General features: G+C 32.9%; 1 protein-coding gene across 1 annotated transcript; it reads left to right on the top strand.

The window, feature by feature from the left end:
- The first annotated feature begins 3,642 nt into the window (after positions 1-3,642).
- LOC118188573 (PI-PLC X domain-containing protein 1-like) lies at positions 3,643-6,114 on the top strand. The gene has a single exon (XM_035359035.2). It carries the CDS (start codon positions 3,745-3,747, stop codon positions 4,915-4,917), a length of 1,173 nt encoding a protein of 390 aa, XP_035214926.1. The 5' UTR covers positions 3,643-3,744; the 3' UTR covers positions 4,918-6,114.
- Positions 6,115-19,986: the final 13,872 nt, after the last annotated feature.

The raw sequence follows: 19,986 nt of genomic DNA, 5'->3' as shown, positions 1-19,986 counted from the left end.
AGAAAAGACTAAAACTTTGATCTAATCCAAAAACATTTGATAGAATCTGACGTTCTTAGATACTACCAGCTACAAGTTTTTAAACTTACGCCATAAAAATTCCTAATCCAGATAATCTCCTATGAAAGATATTGAATGGATTAGATTTCTTCAGAAAAATGTTATTACAACGGAACGTATCAAAATCGTGTTTCACAGAGCTGAAGTTGTTATTGAGAAATTTTAACCGCGGTGCTCTTATTCCCTGCAGTAGCACCATAAATCTTAATCAAACTTATTATTAACTAAATACATTTTTATTTATGGCATTACTGCAAATACACATGTATGTAAATTTAAAAGAATAAAAGATAATTGTTAAAAATTAAACTTCTGTTAGAGGCCAAAATCTCTGCAGAAATTTACATAAGCATTAATATTGACGTTATCTTACTTTGTTTTTTTTGTTGAGTAATGCTAAAACATTGCCGTTAATGCCAAAATATAATTAAAATTGAAACAGCAAGAAATTGCTTCATCTATGTTTTCCAAGAAATTAATTATTTAATAGTATACTTGAGATCCATGCTAAAATGACGATTTTCCGACGTCGTTCCTAGCTATTTATTAAAATTTTAATTGAATTCTGGAAGATAAAAGCCATTATTCTAAGAGGAGAAATTTAAATTCCTGAAGCCTCGAAGAATGGAGCTTGAACGCCGCAGCTCTCAGTCCTGGGACACCCCAGACAATTGGACTGAATTCGAGTGAATATGGTGGAAAACCCATTCATGCAACATCCTTAGCTGGGAGGTATTCAGACAACATATTAATTTGACGAGGTTGAGGATTGTCATCTATGAATAAAATTTTGGTTTCAGAGTCCCACTAAAAAGCCATGTTTCAATGATGTACTTTCTGCAAGATCACAGAACCTCTAACACACATTTTGTGTTGTGTGACTGAGTGATTTATCACTCCTCCCCAAATAAACAATCGTTCTTACCGCGACAAAGGATAAAAGAGCCTTTCATAGTTCTGCTATGAAATGTTGCTATTTTAGCCCTTCACCAGTTTAATAATGTAGAATCACTATCCGAAATTGAACTTAGACTCATCTTAGTACTCGGACACCAGTCATCTTAGTTTCATAGACAATGAACACATTTTTGTTCCTGTTGAAGAGATACCTAATTTGTTTCGCCCTCAAAATTCACAAAGCTTTAATTAAAATATACGCCAGTCTAAAGCTGTTTTTTCAAAAGTCTACATTGGTGTGCTTTTCTGCAGTTTAAGCTGTCTTAAACGTTCTGCTTCGAAAGAAACAAAAAAAGGGCACAATGCAGTGATTGTGCGGTGATGACTGTATTGTATTGTCTGGTGAACATTGGCATTAGCTGGCTTAAATGCCGCTCTCATAGTTAGTCTGTAATATGCCTCTAAAGTTGGAAAATGAGGTACACTTGTCTGAATACTCTTGAGGTTTGTAAATAACCTTAGTAATCGATATGAATTTGCAACCCTGAAATTAAATACCATTCCACCAAAGAAAAGGCGGGCGCATATGCATTTGCTACTGGTATTTGGATCTGTTTCCTGACTAGCCATTGAGGTCTAGAAGACGAAACTGATAGTCGTAACAGAACTCACTTTGTATGCGTAGTTGCGAACCCTGAGCGTTTTTGTGATCGATCTCTGCTCTACTAAGCCTCTGACTCTAAAGCATGGCTGTGCTTAGCCGGGCCTTGTTGCATTGTAAAGGCGCGTTGTTTAAGATGTCATTTTCTCTATTTAGCATCTGCACCGACATACGTGTATGTCGGTGTCATATCAGTGGTCATCAATGTGGCGGATATCAGCGTTAGCTTGTTTAACTAAAGCTGTGTAGTGGAGTAATCTGCTATTAAGGCTGGGAACGCCATGTCACTTGCTATCTCAGTGTTTTTGAGGGTAGTAAATGAAGCTGAGATCGAACTGAAATCTGCGGCAGAGAAAACACATATCGTATTGCCAATGAAAAACAGCTGTTCTATACTTGCTACCGATACTTAGATTTGTGGCCTGGTGCGAATACAGATTAGCCATAAAGATTGCCATATCACAAAGACCATACTTATGAAGCTCTTGGTAAGGCACAATTCTGCTTGCTTGAGTAACAATAGCCGATGAAAGGATATAAACAAACTGCCAGGTGATTACATAATATGTTTTATGTGCAAACGATGAAGAAAAACGTTTTTCATGTACTCCAGTTATTTTACTCGACTTTGATAAGCAAAATAATTATTTGTTCCGTTGTTTAAAAAGATGCTTCAAATTATTTAGATATCACTTTGAGAAATTTTCTGATCTCTAGGGATATTTAGTTGAAGAGATTCAGATTTAGAGAGCTGTCATAAGGACTGGTTTGATTTGCTAAACAAAAGTTATGACACTCGTTACATTGTATTTCTTCTAAACAATATCGTTCAGACATAAATAATAATAACTGTCAGCTGTAACCTTTATGTACTCATTTTTCATATATCTGAAGTGGTTTCAAAAAAAAAAAAAAAAAAAAAAAAAAAGACTGTCTACTTAGTTAGAAAACATGACTCATATTGACCGAGAATAATTTTCAGTTTACTGTTTCTCTTAACATATAATGTTTTTATCCTTGCTTACTTTTAATTTAGTAATAAGCGTTATATATTTATTTAGGCAGTGACAAAAAAGCCATTTTCTAAGATGAAACAACTGGTGTTAATTTTGTTTTTATTTTATGCTTTTGAGTTTTGCATCAAGACAGCAGATACAAAGAAATTATGTAAGTTTGCAATTTTTATCATTAAAATTCGAGAGACAAATTTAAATTTGTTAAAACAGTATTTGTTCATAACTTGATTTTGACATTGTATGTTACCTATAGACTTATGACAATGATAATACTTAAAGCTGATAATAATAGGCAATATTAGTCAGCGTAACATGAGTATATTTGCACGATTATAATTTCGAAGGTTAACTGGAAATTTCGTATTCAACTATAGAAATAATGATAATTAAAGAAGAGAGGCATGTGGCTACTTGAGAACAACAAGGAGTAATTCGAGAATATTTTAGATAAATGGTAGACATCGAAACAGATGTCACCGTTTGTCGATAGAAATGATACTAAAAGCAATTAAAAAATTCTTATAAAGCTGACAATAAAGAGAAATAAAATTTGGGATCATTAACCAGAACAGAGAGATTAGAGATATTTTCCTCCATATAGATCTTTCCATTCTGATCAATAATCCCAATTCTAATCCCTCTTTATCATTAGAATTTATTTATTAGTTTCGTTTTGTTCAGTTTGCGGTTAATAGATTGCTGTAGGGCTTGTTTATCTGTTGTCTGGAACATTCTGGAATTTCTTTTTCTTGTTCTTATGTAGGTTCTCACAAGTCTTATTGTCATTTTCACTTCCGTAACTGAAGAATAAGGTTATATTTAACATTCACTTAGATTACATTACTCCATTAATTTACTTACATTACTCCATTCTTGTTATTTATTGTTAATTGCATTAATAGTTTTTTGGTATGTTTTTGTTGTTACAATAATAATGTTGTTATTTGGTATTGATGAAAAATATATTAATTTGTAAGCAAATTTTATTTCATTTTTTTTCTAGCACCGAAAGTTTTCCTTACAGTTTCCTCTCTCGCCTGGTTTCAAGCATTCAATTCACCTCACCAGAGAAACATTATTATAAACTATTATGATGTTGATTGTGAAAGAATGAGAAGATCCTATTCATTCGTAGGACTATATTCTCACGATCCAAAGACCAACTTGAGAGATCATTTGTTTATGTACAAACCAAGTGATTGCCCAGAAGGGCGCATTGAAACAAATTTTTCCTTCCCTTATTTTGATTTTGATAAAAAGAACCTCTTTTCTAGATGTCTGGGCTACTGGGCAGTCTACCTGGAAGCGGGTAGGATTGTTCATTCCACATGCCTAAGGACTAATCCCGACTGGATGTATAATATGAAAAATATAATTGGTGACATGACTTTTAACTGCTTGATGATACCAGGCACTCATAATTCTGGGTGTTACTCCAAATACAATCCTTTAAAAGACACCGTGTACGAAAAATATGTCTACACGCAGGAGGAATCGATTTTTAATCAATTGGTGTATGGAATTCGGTGCATAGATTTGAGAGTATGGCACGAGGGGTCTGTTTCGATACCAAGCAAGATTCAAATTACTCATGACAGACACCGCATGGGCTTGCCATCCCTCACAGATGTCCTCCAGGATGTGAAAGATTTTATCAATGCTACAAAAGAGATTGTCATTATAGACATTCATCGTCAGCTAACTGGAATGTTTAACCCCCAGCCGCTTCAGAAGTGGCAACATAAGGACATTGTTGATCTAGTGAAAATTACATTCGGTAAATACCTCATTGAGCATAAATATTCTGAATTACCACTGAAATTCTTATGGAAAATGGATAAAAGAGTTCTCGTTACTTACAAGTATGAGAACTATGATCTAATCGATTCTGCTTTCTCGTTGGCAGTTCACCATTGGTGGGCTGGAGCACAAAATGTTGACTACTTACATGAATATTTACTTAATAAAGCCTGTTCGAATCCATACTACCCGACAGCTGCAGTTGCAGTACTAACGGCAAGTAAATGGATGCCTGTAATAGATCCTACAATGAGTCTCAGGAAAATGGCCGAAAAAGTAAATTACCCTATAAACAAATGGTTCAGGAATGAGTTATCATGTTCCAATATAATTCTGACAGATTATTTTCAAGGCAACAATTTGATTGAAATTGCTATTGAAGCGAACAAAAACGCGAGTCGTTGCCTGGATGCATTTCATTATTATTATTATCAGATGAGTGATTTGGCTAAAGAGCCTCTTGAAATGTATCCTTTTGATTGAAAGAAACAAATATGTAAGAATAGTAAAATGCAGTATTCAAGTAGATAATTAAACAATAGAGCGTAGCAAATAAGTAATAATAATAAAAATTAAAAGTAATAATAGTAATAAAATGTTCTAAAATAAGCATTTTAATATCACTGAAAATAAAACACGGCAATGTAAAATTAAAAAATTAAATAACTTTAGATCGTCATGATAAAGCTCTATTAATTTCGATGACTGGCAGAATATAAGTCTCGTTTTCAGAAGCAAAGCATTTTTAAAGCTAGAAAGACTAAAATTCATATTTACATGGAATCTTTGGAAGTAATGAAACAGAAAAGAATGTATTGAAGAAATTAATAATGAAATACAAAAGGGCAAAGCAGTCAGAATTTTGAAAGCGCTGGAAAGGACTCGAATCAATGTCATTAGCTAAAGAAGAAATCCTTCTCGATAGGCGGGGCAACAATCATTTTCATTTTTCTTTCACCATTGATTTCAATATACGTATGATTACTGTTCCTCCTACGTTTGCAAAATTTTTCTTGTCGAGAAGAAGGACTTACATATGATCACCTATAACATCTATAGAATTTTATTAAAATTCTCTGAGAATATAAGCTTGGTTTTTTTGCATAATATTTTTACATCTGATCACCTATAAAATCCACAGAGTTTTATTAAAATTCTCCGAGAGTCTAATGTTATTTGTTTGCATAATAATTTTCATATAAAAGTGGAAAAAATATTTATATTATTATTTGTATTATTATTTATGTTTTGGAAAAGAAGACAGTTATATAATGTTTTGAAGATAGATAAAAGAAATAAAAACTATCTTTGCTGCTTTGCTATACACAATAATTATAATTCATATATCACACATTGAACTACTGACATATTTAAATGACAAGTTCGTTTTCTTCGAATGAATAGTTGATGTAAATTACATTTTCTTTGTTAACAAAATTATTTACAGTTCTTTTCTGAAAGACTTCTATATATAACTTGCAACTGAAATTGATATGTTTTTAATCTTTATTTACTATATTAGAATAACATTTTTAGTATTGACTATTTGTTTATTTATTGCATGTGTTTAGATAAAAGACTTACATTAGAAAAGAGAGTCTAAATTTTAGTTTTTTGAAGGCAAAATAAGAACCAATTTACAAGTTGGTATGCTCATTTATATAATTGTAATAAATGCAATTAAACGTCTGAATTTAATCGCATATTCGTAGTTACGCATGTTTACTTTTATCTATCTAGAAATTGTTTGCACTTTATTGAAGTGAAAACAACAAAAGGAACAGAGATATTGTTGAAATCATTTACACTGACATGCGAAACACAAAAAGGATATTTGAATTTTGTTATGGATAACAGTTATGCTACAGGGTCTGAAATTATTTGTAAAAATGCTCATTGTATCGGATATACTGAAAAATTAATTATGAATTCTGTTTGAGACAGAATATGAATAAATGGGCAGATGTGGGACAATGTTCAGATATTTCGGAAAAACAATTATTGACAATAATATGGGAACAGAAATATTTTAATTGACATTTGTTTTAAGTTTTTTCTCTTAATATAGTTAAATTTATGATAAATAACTTATTAAAATGAAAGGAAGATATTATTAATAGGAAAGACATCATAAAGCATACACTTCTTTAAATTTTACATTGTTCTTCTTTTTAATCCTAGAACAAACTTTATTAGAATTAGATTTGAAGGAAAGAATATCAATAACAGTAGGCATGCAATCCTTTAGACTTTTGAGACTGTGTTTGTGAACGAATATATTACGCACTTTCTTCTAATAATAATAATAATAAAAAGTGTATCGTATATTTGTAGGAACACAAATTTGTTACCAATACCTTATTGATACATCCTGGCGTTTATGCTACCTCCAGAAACATGTAACTGATTGTTGTTGTGGTAATGAACCCTGATTGTTATTGTGGTTAGTGTTCCTAGCAGCCGTATCATTTAGCCTGGGTCCGAATGATGGAGAAGTCCTGGATACTTGTTAGTGTCTGTGAGGCAGTAGAACATTTAAAATGCTGGCGAGCCGAAACTTTTCTCTAAAGAGGTCAGGTGGTAGAGGAAGAGGAGTCGAGGAGAATATTCAATTTGTCCCTTAGTTTGTTCTCCTTCAAAATTTGATTGGACTTCATCTTTTGAGGGGTTTAAAATCGGTCGCTCCCTGAGCTGCACCAAGGGCAACGTTTTCGTTGATGAGACGGTTAGATGATGGATAGATTCAGCCTTTTCCAATAAATGCTTAATTAGTATAGTGCTCAACTGTTAAAGAAGAAGCTTTACAATGAAAAGTAAGGACCGTTTCTCTTTTATGAGTTAAACAGGTTTCCTTTTAATGTCGAATAACTGCAGAAGAGACGGTTCATTTCATTTTACGGTCAGGGGAAATATTGTTTACTCACATTCTTTGTAATCTTTATTGATCTAAGCCGGAGATTCTTACGAGGTCAATATGGATGTCGACGAAATTTTTAAGGAGGACCATGGATAGTTAGCCGAATATGCACCGGCAATTTATTTGCATAATCAAGATCCTATTAAATATATAAAAATTAGGAATAAAATTTATAATTAACTATTTATTGGTATAAAGCTATAACATATAGTAAAGAAGAAATATAAATATAAGGCAAAATATGCACTAAAACTGAAATATATCTCATCTTGGTATTATGATACAAGAAGAGTTGATTACATTGAAATAGGAAGTTCAATACTAATTCAATGTAATAAACTCCTCTTGCATCATAATATCAATTCCAAGACTTCTTACATCATAATACGGATGACCTTTAAATTTCAAAACTCACCTAACCCATGCATTTTGAAGTAGATTTACGAGTGAACATCCTACTTCAATGTCATGAGCTCTTCTTGCATCATAATTCCAAGATCAGATATTTTCAGTTTTAGTGCATGCTTTCCCTTATATTTATATTTCTTCTTTCTGAATTTTTGTACATATATATATATGCAGTTTTGTATATATATATATGTATATCATATTTTTAATGCTGACGCCGCCACAAATGAATTTTGAAGAAGTTCCAATCTTTATTGTCACGCATATAAAACCATCTTAGTAGATATTTATCCAATCATAATGAATTAGAATAATTTCTTACATAGTATACTGAGGATTAGACGTCATTTTAGAATAAGATAAAGGTAGGCAGAGAGTAGCATAACATTGCTAGCGTGGCTGGAGCTAGGAAAAGTATAACGTAGTTTTTTGTGCCAAGAGTATTTATACTGCGTCTGATGTATAAGTACAGCTAATTTGTGATTGGTGAATTTGAGGTTGTTACATAACATGGAAGGATCTCGAATTTGGGAGAACATGAATTTAGGGGAAAGCCCCAAATCTAGAATATTTAATTTTGAGGTCGCCAGTTATTTTTAAAGCAGCTATCGTATTTTGTTATATCTTATATATACATATGATTGGATAAACAAGATTCTAAAGTTAAAAGTAAATTTGAGTCAGAGCAAGGTTATTCCTCAAAAATATTAATATTAGCAAGCGTGCATAAGAGGTTAACACAAAATCCAATCATATCAAAATTAAAATAAGAATTCATAGTAGTACAAAATCTAAAAATAAAAATGAAAATGCAAAAGATAAAAGTACAAGATAATAAAAATATAAAAATAATAATTAATCTCCTTTTACTGAAACTCCAATTTAGAACTCATCGAAGTAAAGGGAATTAAAGGTTCACAAAAGTCGATTAATATGTTTCGAAAACATGTTTCGTTCTTCTGGTTCATTTGAGATCAAAAACCGAAAAAAAAACGAATCTTTTAAATTTTCATTTAAGACACTAAAATTCATATAAAACCGAAAACTCGAATCTCAAGTGTACCAGGATTTTACCTACACGCCTTCGATACACTTGCTAAAACAGATAAAAACATAACATTGTGCTAAATTGGCTACTCGAACAAAATCACAAAACTTTACATTATGTAAAAAGACCATTTGAAAAAATCAAATTAGTCTTAAATCATTATATATAAATCCGAAATTCGAAAGCAAATAAATATAAAAAGTAAAACAATTATACTTTAAGCCAAACAAACTGTCATTTAAACAACGCTCAAAACCTGGGTGGTACCCGATTATGCAAACTATATATACATATATACCGATGCATGCATGTAATAAAACCAAAATCTAATATATCATTTTACGAAACGTTTTTTAAAATTATTAGTCTAATTGTTATCTAGAAGTTATTAACGTGCAGTTATTCCTATTATAATTATGCTGCATGCTATACACTATAGAGATAAACGTGAGGGGGTGGATGAAGAAATTCTGATAAAAGAGAACGACGCGAGAAAAAGTTTCCGAATCTCTGGTCTAAAGGCTTTCGCAAAGTGTATGTTGTTGTGACGTGGGTGGGTGGTAAACATAATCTTTCACCTCTCTGTTGTTATTCTATTTAAGTTATTACTCACTAGAACGAAGTTTTTCCTTCGCTTAGTACCTGAGCAAGAGGAAAAAGGTATTTTGGCAAACGAGGACATACCGTTCATAAAAAATGTAAAAAAGAACCTTTTTAGTAAAACAGAACTTGAACATAAGAGCACTCTGATGCTTAACAAACAGCTACCACTTGAAGAGATGAAAGAAAAGTAACAGACACATTTAAATTAAAAATATAGTCAAAGACTACATAATTTAACTAAGACCTAAGTTGGCTCAGAACTTCTCGTCAGCGTAACAATTTAAATGACGGCCACTATAACCCAAACTGAAAACTTCAATCTTATAAGAGTTGGCAAAATCTAGTAAAGGGGCTTCGAAAGACAGAAACATGCTTAAATACTCTCTACCTCAATACAGTTTCTGCTGAGGAAACGAAAAGGAGAAGTTATAGCAAAGGCTGAAATAACTGGTTAAGGCAAAATAATAGATATTGTTGTTGTCTTGTCCATGAATTTTATCGAAGAATGGTTGCCAGAGCCTCAAGCAAGTTGGACTTCTACTTCGACTTCAGTTTTGAGGGAGAACACTCCGAGGATCTCCCCCTCTTCTTCCCTATCACCAAACACACGAGAGGACAACATTATGCTGGCCATATATTTAGTGTGGCATATGCTGAAAAGACACTCTACATTTACAAGCATCCATGCCCTCTACCGGTTTCGAACCCGAGCCCTTCGGTACTGAAGTAGGCTACGATAACCACTATACCGTATGAGTGGCCAAAGTAATAGTAACTCTAAAAATTAAAGCTCTTTATTCTAACAAACAATTTCAAAATTCTGAAGAAAATAACTGATTTATCATCTGTGTTATATAATACAAAATACGCAAACAAATTCATAATTATCATTATGGCGTCAACAGTAGTTATTTAAATAAACTCATAAACAAAATAAGTTTATTTACATTCTCACTATTTCTCAAACATTTAAAAGATTAGTCTTCCTCTGCGTTAATGCTAACAAATGTGAACCGCTAACAAATTCTCATGCATTCCATTTAAAATGGAATATTAACTTTAAACTCCTCAACCAGAACTTCGTAACCGTGTTGCCACACGGGTAGCTTAGAATGTATGATTATACTTTCCAGAAATGCACCATCTATGAGGCGAGAAGATTTATCACGTTACTGACTTAGGCCATTTTCTCTTCATGTAAGTGATCTTACTTCCCTTCAATGACAGAAACCATTAATCACAGGTCCTGGTAATTGTAAAACTTCAGAGCAACAAAGCATCTTGATATTTACTTTGAGTGTGATTTTCATTAAGGAGTATCCTTATTTTTTTCAGGAAGTGAAACATTTATCACTTCTAGCACATAGCATTTAACAGCTAGGATGATCAACATTTTTTAATTTACCTCAATACGTACTTTAACGACTGATTAAGATACGCATGTAATTAATTAATTTCATATTTAAGTACTTGTTAGAAATTTCAAGATTTGACGACAAGAATATACTGAATTTTGCGAAAGAGATATTTTCGATCATTCGGTGACACTTAAGTGAAAGGAATGAAAAACTGAATAAATTGATTTACTAAAAATTTTTGAAAGATGGACTTGGAGACTAAGATTATTCATTCGATTGTCTTTGTTAGCATTTTTTAGCACAACTAAATTAACGCCTCATTGGAGTGGCCTGACTTTTAAGAATCTTGAACCGTAGGTCCTGTAGAAGGAAGGGAACTCGCAGTTGGTGAAAGAAGAGGAGGCACCTTTTCTCTGCAAACATCTGCGAGAAGTTGTAAAAGATGGAGCTTCGAACATATGAGAAAACATAAATTTTATAACACATCGTAAAATACAGTGCATGTGCAAACCATGTTTATTGTTGGCCAAAGGTCACTAAATCAAACACTGCAGGATAAATGCGACAAAACTTGATCAGAACATTAACATCAGAACTTGTGCTTAAAGAAACACAGAAATCTTGACAAAAAAAGGTCCACTAAAATGTAGCATAATGATAAACTTAACGTAATAGCATAAAATACAGGGGAAAAGAATGCCATCTCAAATCTATGGTATAGCCAGAGCAGAAGATACAACATTAAGAATCTTCGTTGTCTCGGTAATTTATCTTGAGAGTTTAGAGTTCAAGGATTTCTGCGTATGTTCTTTTAGAGTGTCAATGAGATGTCGAAGTAATAGTTTTCACCAACTTGCTTTCGGAAAAGGAAGGTAACTTTTAAAACTAAACTGTGTAGTGTTCCCCACAAATGGCACATTTGGGGTCTTTTGCTTTATTCTTACTGCAGTCTCTGGATTTATTGGCCTACCTGCAAGGAATGCACGCCAGCAGGTAGATGTTTCCAAAAGTGCTGAGCATGGTGAAAGCCCTGGCAACAATAACATTGCCTTGGACATATGCAATCGACATGTGGAAAAAACTGGCATGCCATTTTAGAAAAAGTCTGATTTTGTATCAAAATACCGATATTAGAAAAATGCTAAATATAATATATATTCTAAGTCTTGCTTTCGAGGCATTGAAAAACGCAATTTAAAGCTCTTCAGTCGGCCCAAAAGAACGGGAGAAATGGAAATGACGCATTTTTCTTTTGTGCAAGGCGTACAGGCTGCTTACTCTAGAGTAAAAATAAAAGGATTTTTTTAGTACTTTTGTCTCATTCTAAAATAAAAATAAAAGAACTGTTTTGCTGAGCTCATTAAGGAGTAATTGCATTTCTTATTTGCAATAAAATTTAACAAATAAAACATTTATGTTTCGATTCCTTTGAATTTAAAGAAGAAAAGATTTAAAACCGCAAGCTACTTACTTTTCAGCTTTTATTCTTCATTGAAGGTTAAACAATAAAATACTCTTGTATAAAACACTTTTGTAAAAGTTGCCCGAAAAGCATATGCCTACAAAATAGTCTTGCATTTGGGAATTGATTATTCACAAAGTTTCAAAATTTGCCAAAGTTTTAGCTTTATTAAAAATATTTTATCAAAAAACTTGTTATTCATTTCATAGAACTTGTTCTTATTCTAGAAATGCTCAGACGTTGTTTTCAGTTGTGGTATAATCTTACGAACATCTATTTTTCAGATTAAACGTTATTTCTAACATAATTGGACAGGATTAAAATGCAGCACCCGCTAGTTGGATTAACGGATTAAATTAAGCAACACAAAGACTATCTAAATAAAATGATGTTTTCGTAATTCGAAATGCCTCGAATTTGCGCTACACAAGTCGAAAAGCCAGTTCGCAGGATTCGAACCTCCGACCCAACTACCAGTATTTAGCAACTTTACAGTTCACACGCTGGTGGGCCCCATATATTTTGAATCTTTATTATTATAGAGCAATCGCGAAACAATATTCTCGAAAAATATATGCACCAAATTGTTACTTCCAAGCAAAGAAATATATTTCCATCATAACTTCATTTCAACTGTACTTAAAGTTTCGAAACATGGGAAATATATCTCTTATATTAGTTATTTCAGTAAACAAATATTCAGAATACTAAGTGGAGGAAACAGAATGGATAATTTTATACATTCTTTATTGACAATACGTATTCTGAAAATCTGAACATAAGCTACGAGTAACACACTTATAAGTTTTAAATGCTTTTACTATTGTAAACTGTATTTTATTCCTATATCCTTATCGCTGTGATCGTGTTGACCCTTTATTTTAAACTGAAATGGATGAACAGAAGGCACACCTGGTGCTTGCAAATCCGTCAGCATTTATGATGAGAACTCAAAATAGAAATTCAAATGTGAAGCTAAATTTAAATATCTAATAGGCAACGTCTACACAGAGCTGCAGTATTGCGAAGCTGGCTTGCACTTCACCGGCGAGACTTTAACTATCGCAAAGTACTAATGCAAAGCCGAAGACTAGAACTCTTATCTTAGAACACAACCTAGTAACGTGGCCTTCAAGAGGTAGAGCAAGCTCTGTCTAAACAATCTCAGACCTTCACTTAAACACGCGCGAACTAATTTATATTCTGGTGGCAAAACGGAAGATGAGAAGTGACAGTAAAGATTATAAACATAAAATAACTGATTAAGCAAATTAAATGAAACCTCAAACATTCGTCAGACTGTAATCAGAAGTCAGAGGTGGCGTTCTTAGTTACGATTTCGAAGAAATCTGCTTAAATACTGTGCCAAATGAAAAGGAAGAAATTGAAACTCGATTGAAATAAAGAACAGCTCAAAAATCTAGATAAATAGTTACAAATAGCTCAAAGGAAAGGCAGAGACAAGACAAATTCTCAACACTCAAGGAATATCACAGATAAACAGTGCCACTATCGATTAGAAATTGAAATATGATCTCCAACGTCTACATGAAATTATTTGCAAACACAGTAAAATGCTATACATTTAATTAAAGGAACATATACATTAAAACTGTTAAATTTGCTAAAATTGCACTAAATAAATAAACAAAAGCAATTCAAAACAGTGGAACACTGCCTGAGGGAACTGCTACCCTAGAGCTACAGAAAGCTCGTGAAATTAGAGTCCACTTGGCAGAATATTAATTGATTTTAAAAAGCAAGAAAAAATCAACATAGTCACAGTTTCATTTTTAGAATTAATTAACATTTTTACCATCTTGGTAGTTATGAACGAAGCTTTATTACGTAGTTTTAAATGCACATATATATTACATAAATGAAAATACACATACATGCTACAATAATTATGTACGCATACATATTAAATATATGCACATATATCTTCTACATTTGTACTCACAATACATTTAATTAAATACAGTTACAATACATAAAATACATTATACTAAATACAATTACCTATATAACACCTAAGTATATTTAAGCCGATGCAAGAGGAATTACAAGTTCAATCAAACACTTTGACATCAACACTACAGAAACAGCTACAACAAACAAATAAATACAATTATTGGAGAAGAAGAACAGCGAGAATCAGCGTAATGTTTGTAAATTTTTCAGGACTAGTTTAAATGATTTAAATGCAGAACCATCTTCTTCAGCTGCTAAGTGCAAATGAACGAGCTAGAACATGGCAATAAGATAAAGCTAAAATTATTCAAAAAACATCTTCCATTGGTGAATTAGATTTCCTGGAGGCGTTTCACATACAAAAAATATCTTTCTGTTCTAGTTAACGACCCTAATTCCAATCCATTTTTACTCTCAGCCTTTAATGAAATTATCTTTTAGTTTTCTTGTTTGATCAATAGATGGCGCCAGTAGCTTGATTTTTTTCTAGACATTTTCATCCTATCAACATATCCTATCTCGTTCATTTGCACTTAGGCAGCTGAAAAGATGGTTCTGTATTTAAGCCCTCGAAAATAATCCGGAAAAATTTACAAACATTAAGCTGATTCTTGCTGTTTAACTTCTCCAATAATCGTTATTCGGCTCGTTATTTTAAGCTAAAATAGACAATATTTTTAGAAATTTATGTTTTCATTAAATTAAAATTTCTCCTCTTCTAATGCAGCAAAAGTATATTTAGAGTATTAATTGAACTGGTAAAGAGAATGTTTTTAATATTCTCAATATTAATTAATTTGCGGTTCTAATTAATTCGGATTTCAACTGTAGCTTAGCAAATATTTGGAGAAATACGACATTATAATCAAACGCAAGCGTCTGCGATTCTAACAAGTCACACGCTTGCACTGTAAAATTTCCTATGTTAATGGCTTGTCTGCCAAGTATTTAAACGGTTCAGAGTTGCACGCAACAATATTATTATAATTCTCTCAACGTATTTCAAATGTCAAGAGCTAAGCTTTCATTAGGGAATATTTATTCCGAAGTAGCTTTGACTGGAGTAAGTTTACCTGTTGAACTTTTCATTTGAATATGATTCGAATTATAGTTTAATAATGCTGAATTTCAATGAAGATTTCTTATTAAACAAATAAAGAACAGTACCAACTAGCCAATAACCGTACCAGCTAGGTACATATCTTCAAATATTAAAGAAGACAAGAATTTTTTCCGGATTAAAAAAAAAATATTGCAGATTTGTATTGATTGTAATGTGAAAGTTTGTAGAGACAGGTATTTTTTCTGAAGCAAGAGTACTTGAAAAATAAAAAATGCCCTCGCTGAGATTCGAACCTTGATCTCTCGCATACGCGCCGAGTGTGCTAACCATTACACCACGAAGGCATGAAAAAAGGAGGGAGCAAATGCTCATTTTAATAGGCGACTGTGGATTAGGGTACCCAATTGCCAAATCATGGTAATAAAGAATCATCATCCACTACTTTTTACTTCGGGCGCCACTGTAGAGCCATTAGATTATTTTGAAGCAAGAGACATGAAAAATGAACAATACACTTCCTGGGACTCGAATCTGGACCTCTCGAATACGTGCAAGTATGCTACCGTTACACCACGAAGACGTGCAGATAGGAGAGAGAAAATACCTTATAAGGTATATATTATGGTGTCTTTTATTTTATGCTAGCTTGATTGATATGATGGTTAGTGAAGTCAGTTGCCTTATCGCTAAGTCTCAGTTCGAAACCTGGAGAAGGATTTTTAAATGCATGCTGCTTTTGAGGCGTGGTGGCACTAAAAATATGCCGAACTCACAGTCTTCTATAAAGCCTTCTATAAAGGCTGGCCAATAATAGCGCAACCCTCTGTTTTATGACTACGATGAATTTCGGATAATGTAGAGCTCAGAAGAACTTGTGAGAACTATAAAAGAAGGGAATAATATGAAACGAAACCTTCTCACTTTGGAAACAAATAATGCCATTTTGGTTTCGTTAGGTTTCGTTATTAAATATGTGCCTCCCCACTTTGGGCAACATTGTTAAGCATATCTTCAGAGTTTTTTATATCACAGTGTGGATCCTTTTGCTTTCAACTAAATGAAGCATTAAGAATATTTTACAAAATGGAACTGGATTTAGATAAGCACTTACTTTAAAAAAACTTTTATTAAAAAACTAGACGAGTTTGCTTAACTCTATACACTACGAAAGTAAAATATTTTTTTTTTTTAAATCGAAAATGTAATGCTTAGTTTTATAGAAATAAAAACATTGCCCCTTCTTCTAAACTATATGTTTCTTTTTTTTCGGGGGTGAAAGGAGGTAATAAATATTGTTCTGAATTACGGACACCGAGTTTAATACTGAGAAAAAAATTTGCATTCTTACGTTCTAGGAAAATAGTAGTACTTTATTCCTAGAGACAACGGGAAGGGGAAAATGCTCACCAATGCTTCTGCGGATAATACAACTGAGTACTGGTAGTTCTACAGAACAAGACTTTGACCTAAATACGCACCAGCTTTGCTTTATAAAAACCTCCATAAAAACCATTAATCATAATTAACATTTCATATTATTCAGTAATTCAGGTCATGCATAAAATGATTCTCGAAGACTCCCGTTCAGCTAACCATTCCACAGAATCAAATCCGTCTGAACTGCTAGTCTTATCCAAACGAGATTAAACTGTACGTCTCATAAAAGTCGTTCTAGGGGTCTAAAGTAGTATCGCATCCCCATCGTGTGTGCTCTCCCGGTGTAAGTGTAAACACGTCTATCTATCAACTAGATGATCAGTGGCTTGAATCCCACGGATAGTACAATTCATGTTTTACAAGTCTTTTACTTCAAAAACCTTAACAGACATTACAGTGGTACTCGAACTAAATGTGGTTATTTACTGTTTAGTGAATACATACTGGGTTTCATGCCTCTTAACAGTCATCGTTTAAGTGGAAGAGAATATTAGGAACTATTGAATTCCTCGTACATATTCTTATGGTGCAACTGGTTAGCACAGCCAATTATAGTTTGTTATTTTAAAATAGAAAATTCAAGGTTATTTTCTGCTTCTCGATTTCACTTGTAACCATGCAAACAACAGCTGCGGAAAAGAAGGTGAGTTGCTTAATTTTTTCCCAACACTTCATTTCTGTTTAGGTATTTTGCGCTATGATACTCCCGCGAATGAAGGCCGACTCGAAGTGCAGTCTCATATGACGCGGAGAAAACAAATGCTGCGCTGTGATGGCAATACAAGTTACGATCGCAAACTGGGTAGAGCGGTGAAAGTGGCATTGAAGTGCCTATTTCAGAATAACAGAATACAGTAACTGGAATATTCATGGTTCAAATCTCGGAAAAGACATAGTTGATTATTCGTGGTTCAAATCTTGGAGAAGACATAGTTGATTATCCGTGGTTCAAATCTTGGAGAAGACATAGTTGATTATCCGTGATTCAAATCTTGGAGAAGACATAGCTGATTTTCGTTATCTTCTATTCCAGTAAACATAATAAGCTTTGCAGGACATACACTAATTTTTTAACTGATTATATGTACATTGAATTGCCGTCATAATAAATAACTCTGTGAAGAATTACTTTTGCTTCTCTTTTTTCTATTAATATAACTTGTAAAGACGAAACTTAAGTCGTAATATAAAATTATTAAAATTAAACTTTCTTTCTGAGTTTTATAAACGGCAGTAGCAACTAAATGATAATAAGCAAATTAATGCGATTAATATTTGGAAGTTTTTACGAGCATTTGGTTTCAAATATACCTCCACTGTTACTCCAATATTTCGTTACAGATGGTTTCAAAAAGTAGCAGTTCTTTAATGCTGTTCAGTAAACCTATCTTGAGTACCTATTCGTCATTTTACTGAGTTAACAGATAGAGCAATGTGCAAGCTAAATGTCCGCCTTAATGTTGAGTATAATTTTTCTTTTTTTCCTTCACTAATCACATTTTCGCCGAAGTCAATTTTGCCCACACCCTTACAACTGAGCGAATTACAGAGAACGCAATTCGGCAAAACGTCAGGCAGAAGGTGGAAACGGAGTATATTGATTGCATCCAATTACTTTCTTCTTTGTTCTCATATAAGATATGATTCACGAACGTGACTAAGAAACGACAGACACCGACTCAGAAATAATAGTTTTTTCTTACCAATACGAAGTATCAACATACCAAAAAAATCACTTGCATTTGAGAAAGTTTAACTAATTTAGAATAGTTCCGGTATTTATTTCTTTAGTACTTTTGCCCCAAAAGTTGTTATATGAATGTCATTTGTTGAGCGTAATAGAATTGCAATTAACATGGCTTCAGATAATCAGACATCAAATTATTTGAATCCGTTGCTAGGTAGAATCAAGCATATGTTTGTGATTTTAATTTTCTGCTACTGATTAAACTAGATGTCACAGTGATATTTATTTATGGTTCATTTCATCCTTACTGAAAGAATGTCTGGTGAAACTCTTACAATAACTTGCATGTTTTTCTCCTTCACGTGGTCAGGATTATCAGTTCTTTCATTACATGATTAAATTTGTCATTCTATTTCGTTATAAATTTCACTTTTAAGAACGTCCCACAGACAGAAGTTACTGGAGTAAAATCAGTATTTTTTGTAGTTCAAGGGATATGTCTATTTCGGCCAATTAACCGTTCTCTCCTCGCATGTGATTCGCGAAATGAGGCTGTGCTGTATCTGGTAAAAAAGGATCTACAATCATTTAGTGTTACATTTCTATTCGCTCGATTTGACAGAAGAAAGCTACCCATGGTATCTATATAAGTGTACACTGAAGTTTATATTACTTTTAATAAAGTAAATAAAACGGCAAAAGTTCTTGTAACTCATTAAGCCTCACTAGAAATTGATCTTAAGGTAACATCAAATCTGTAAATATATCCTACATAGATTTGCAGATTTCAAGATTCTTATAAATACTAATAGACAAATTAAATGTTAATAACATGAAATGTGTTTGCTCCATTCAGAAAGTATGCAGTACCGTTTTACAGATGTTTGCAAATTTCCTCTTTTATTTGTTTTTGTGACGTCAGCATCATATGAACGCTCTTGATCTCAATCGATCCATATTCTTGCTAATCAGGTACAGTTTGCGTTTTTTAGTTAGTAAAATTAAATTATGTTACTGTTATACAACATCATCTTAGAACGCGAATGGTTAATGCCATCCACAAGACAATCTACTTACAATTGGAGGGCAAAGTATGAGGAAGCAGTAGGTTTGCTCAAGGTTAAAAAATCTTAAAAATGAGAAATAAGTGCATTAGAGGAGAGAGGGAGTCGTGTTCACGAGATTACACACACGTCCCTAAGATGTCAGTCACTTATTACAATTAAGGAACCTGAAATTTCACAAAAGACTGTGAGGGATATCATGCATTCAAATGACCAAAACATGATTCTGCATTTTGGTCATCAGGTAATCCAGATTAACACCGTCTGACTACGTTTTGCAGGGACATATCAAAGACAGAATTTTTATTCCTTTCCTTTCTAGAAGTAAAGATGATTAAGGGAATATCTATAAAAACTTTATGTAATCCATAATAGTAATGATTCTTCGTGTTTTCGCATTTACAAAGACAAATTCCTTGCTAGCTTCGAACATACGAACAATCTTGGTTTTGACCTTCTATCAGAATCTTTGTTCTTCTCCGTAGAACCTTAAGCAATAACGATGACAACGTTGAATCTTTTTTTATCAAG

The sequence above is a fragment of the Stegodyphus dumicola genome, chromosome 2 (assembly GCF_044657685.1).
Source record: "Stegodyphus dumicola isolate Sdum_Otavi_A_Nest chromosome 2, ASM4465768v1".
Taxonomy (NCBI): domain Eukaryota; kingdom Metazoa; phylum Arthropoda; class Arachnida; order Araneae; family Eresidae; genus Stegodyphus; species Stegodyphus dumicola.
Note: the sequence above shows the minus strand (reverse complement) of the source record. Positions and strands in the feature narration are given on the sequence as shown.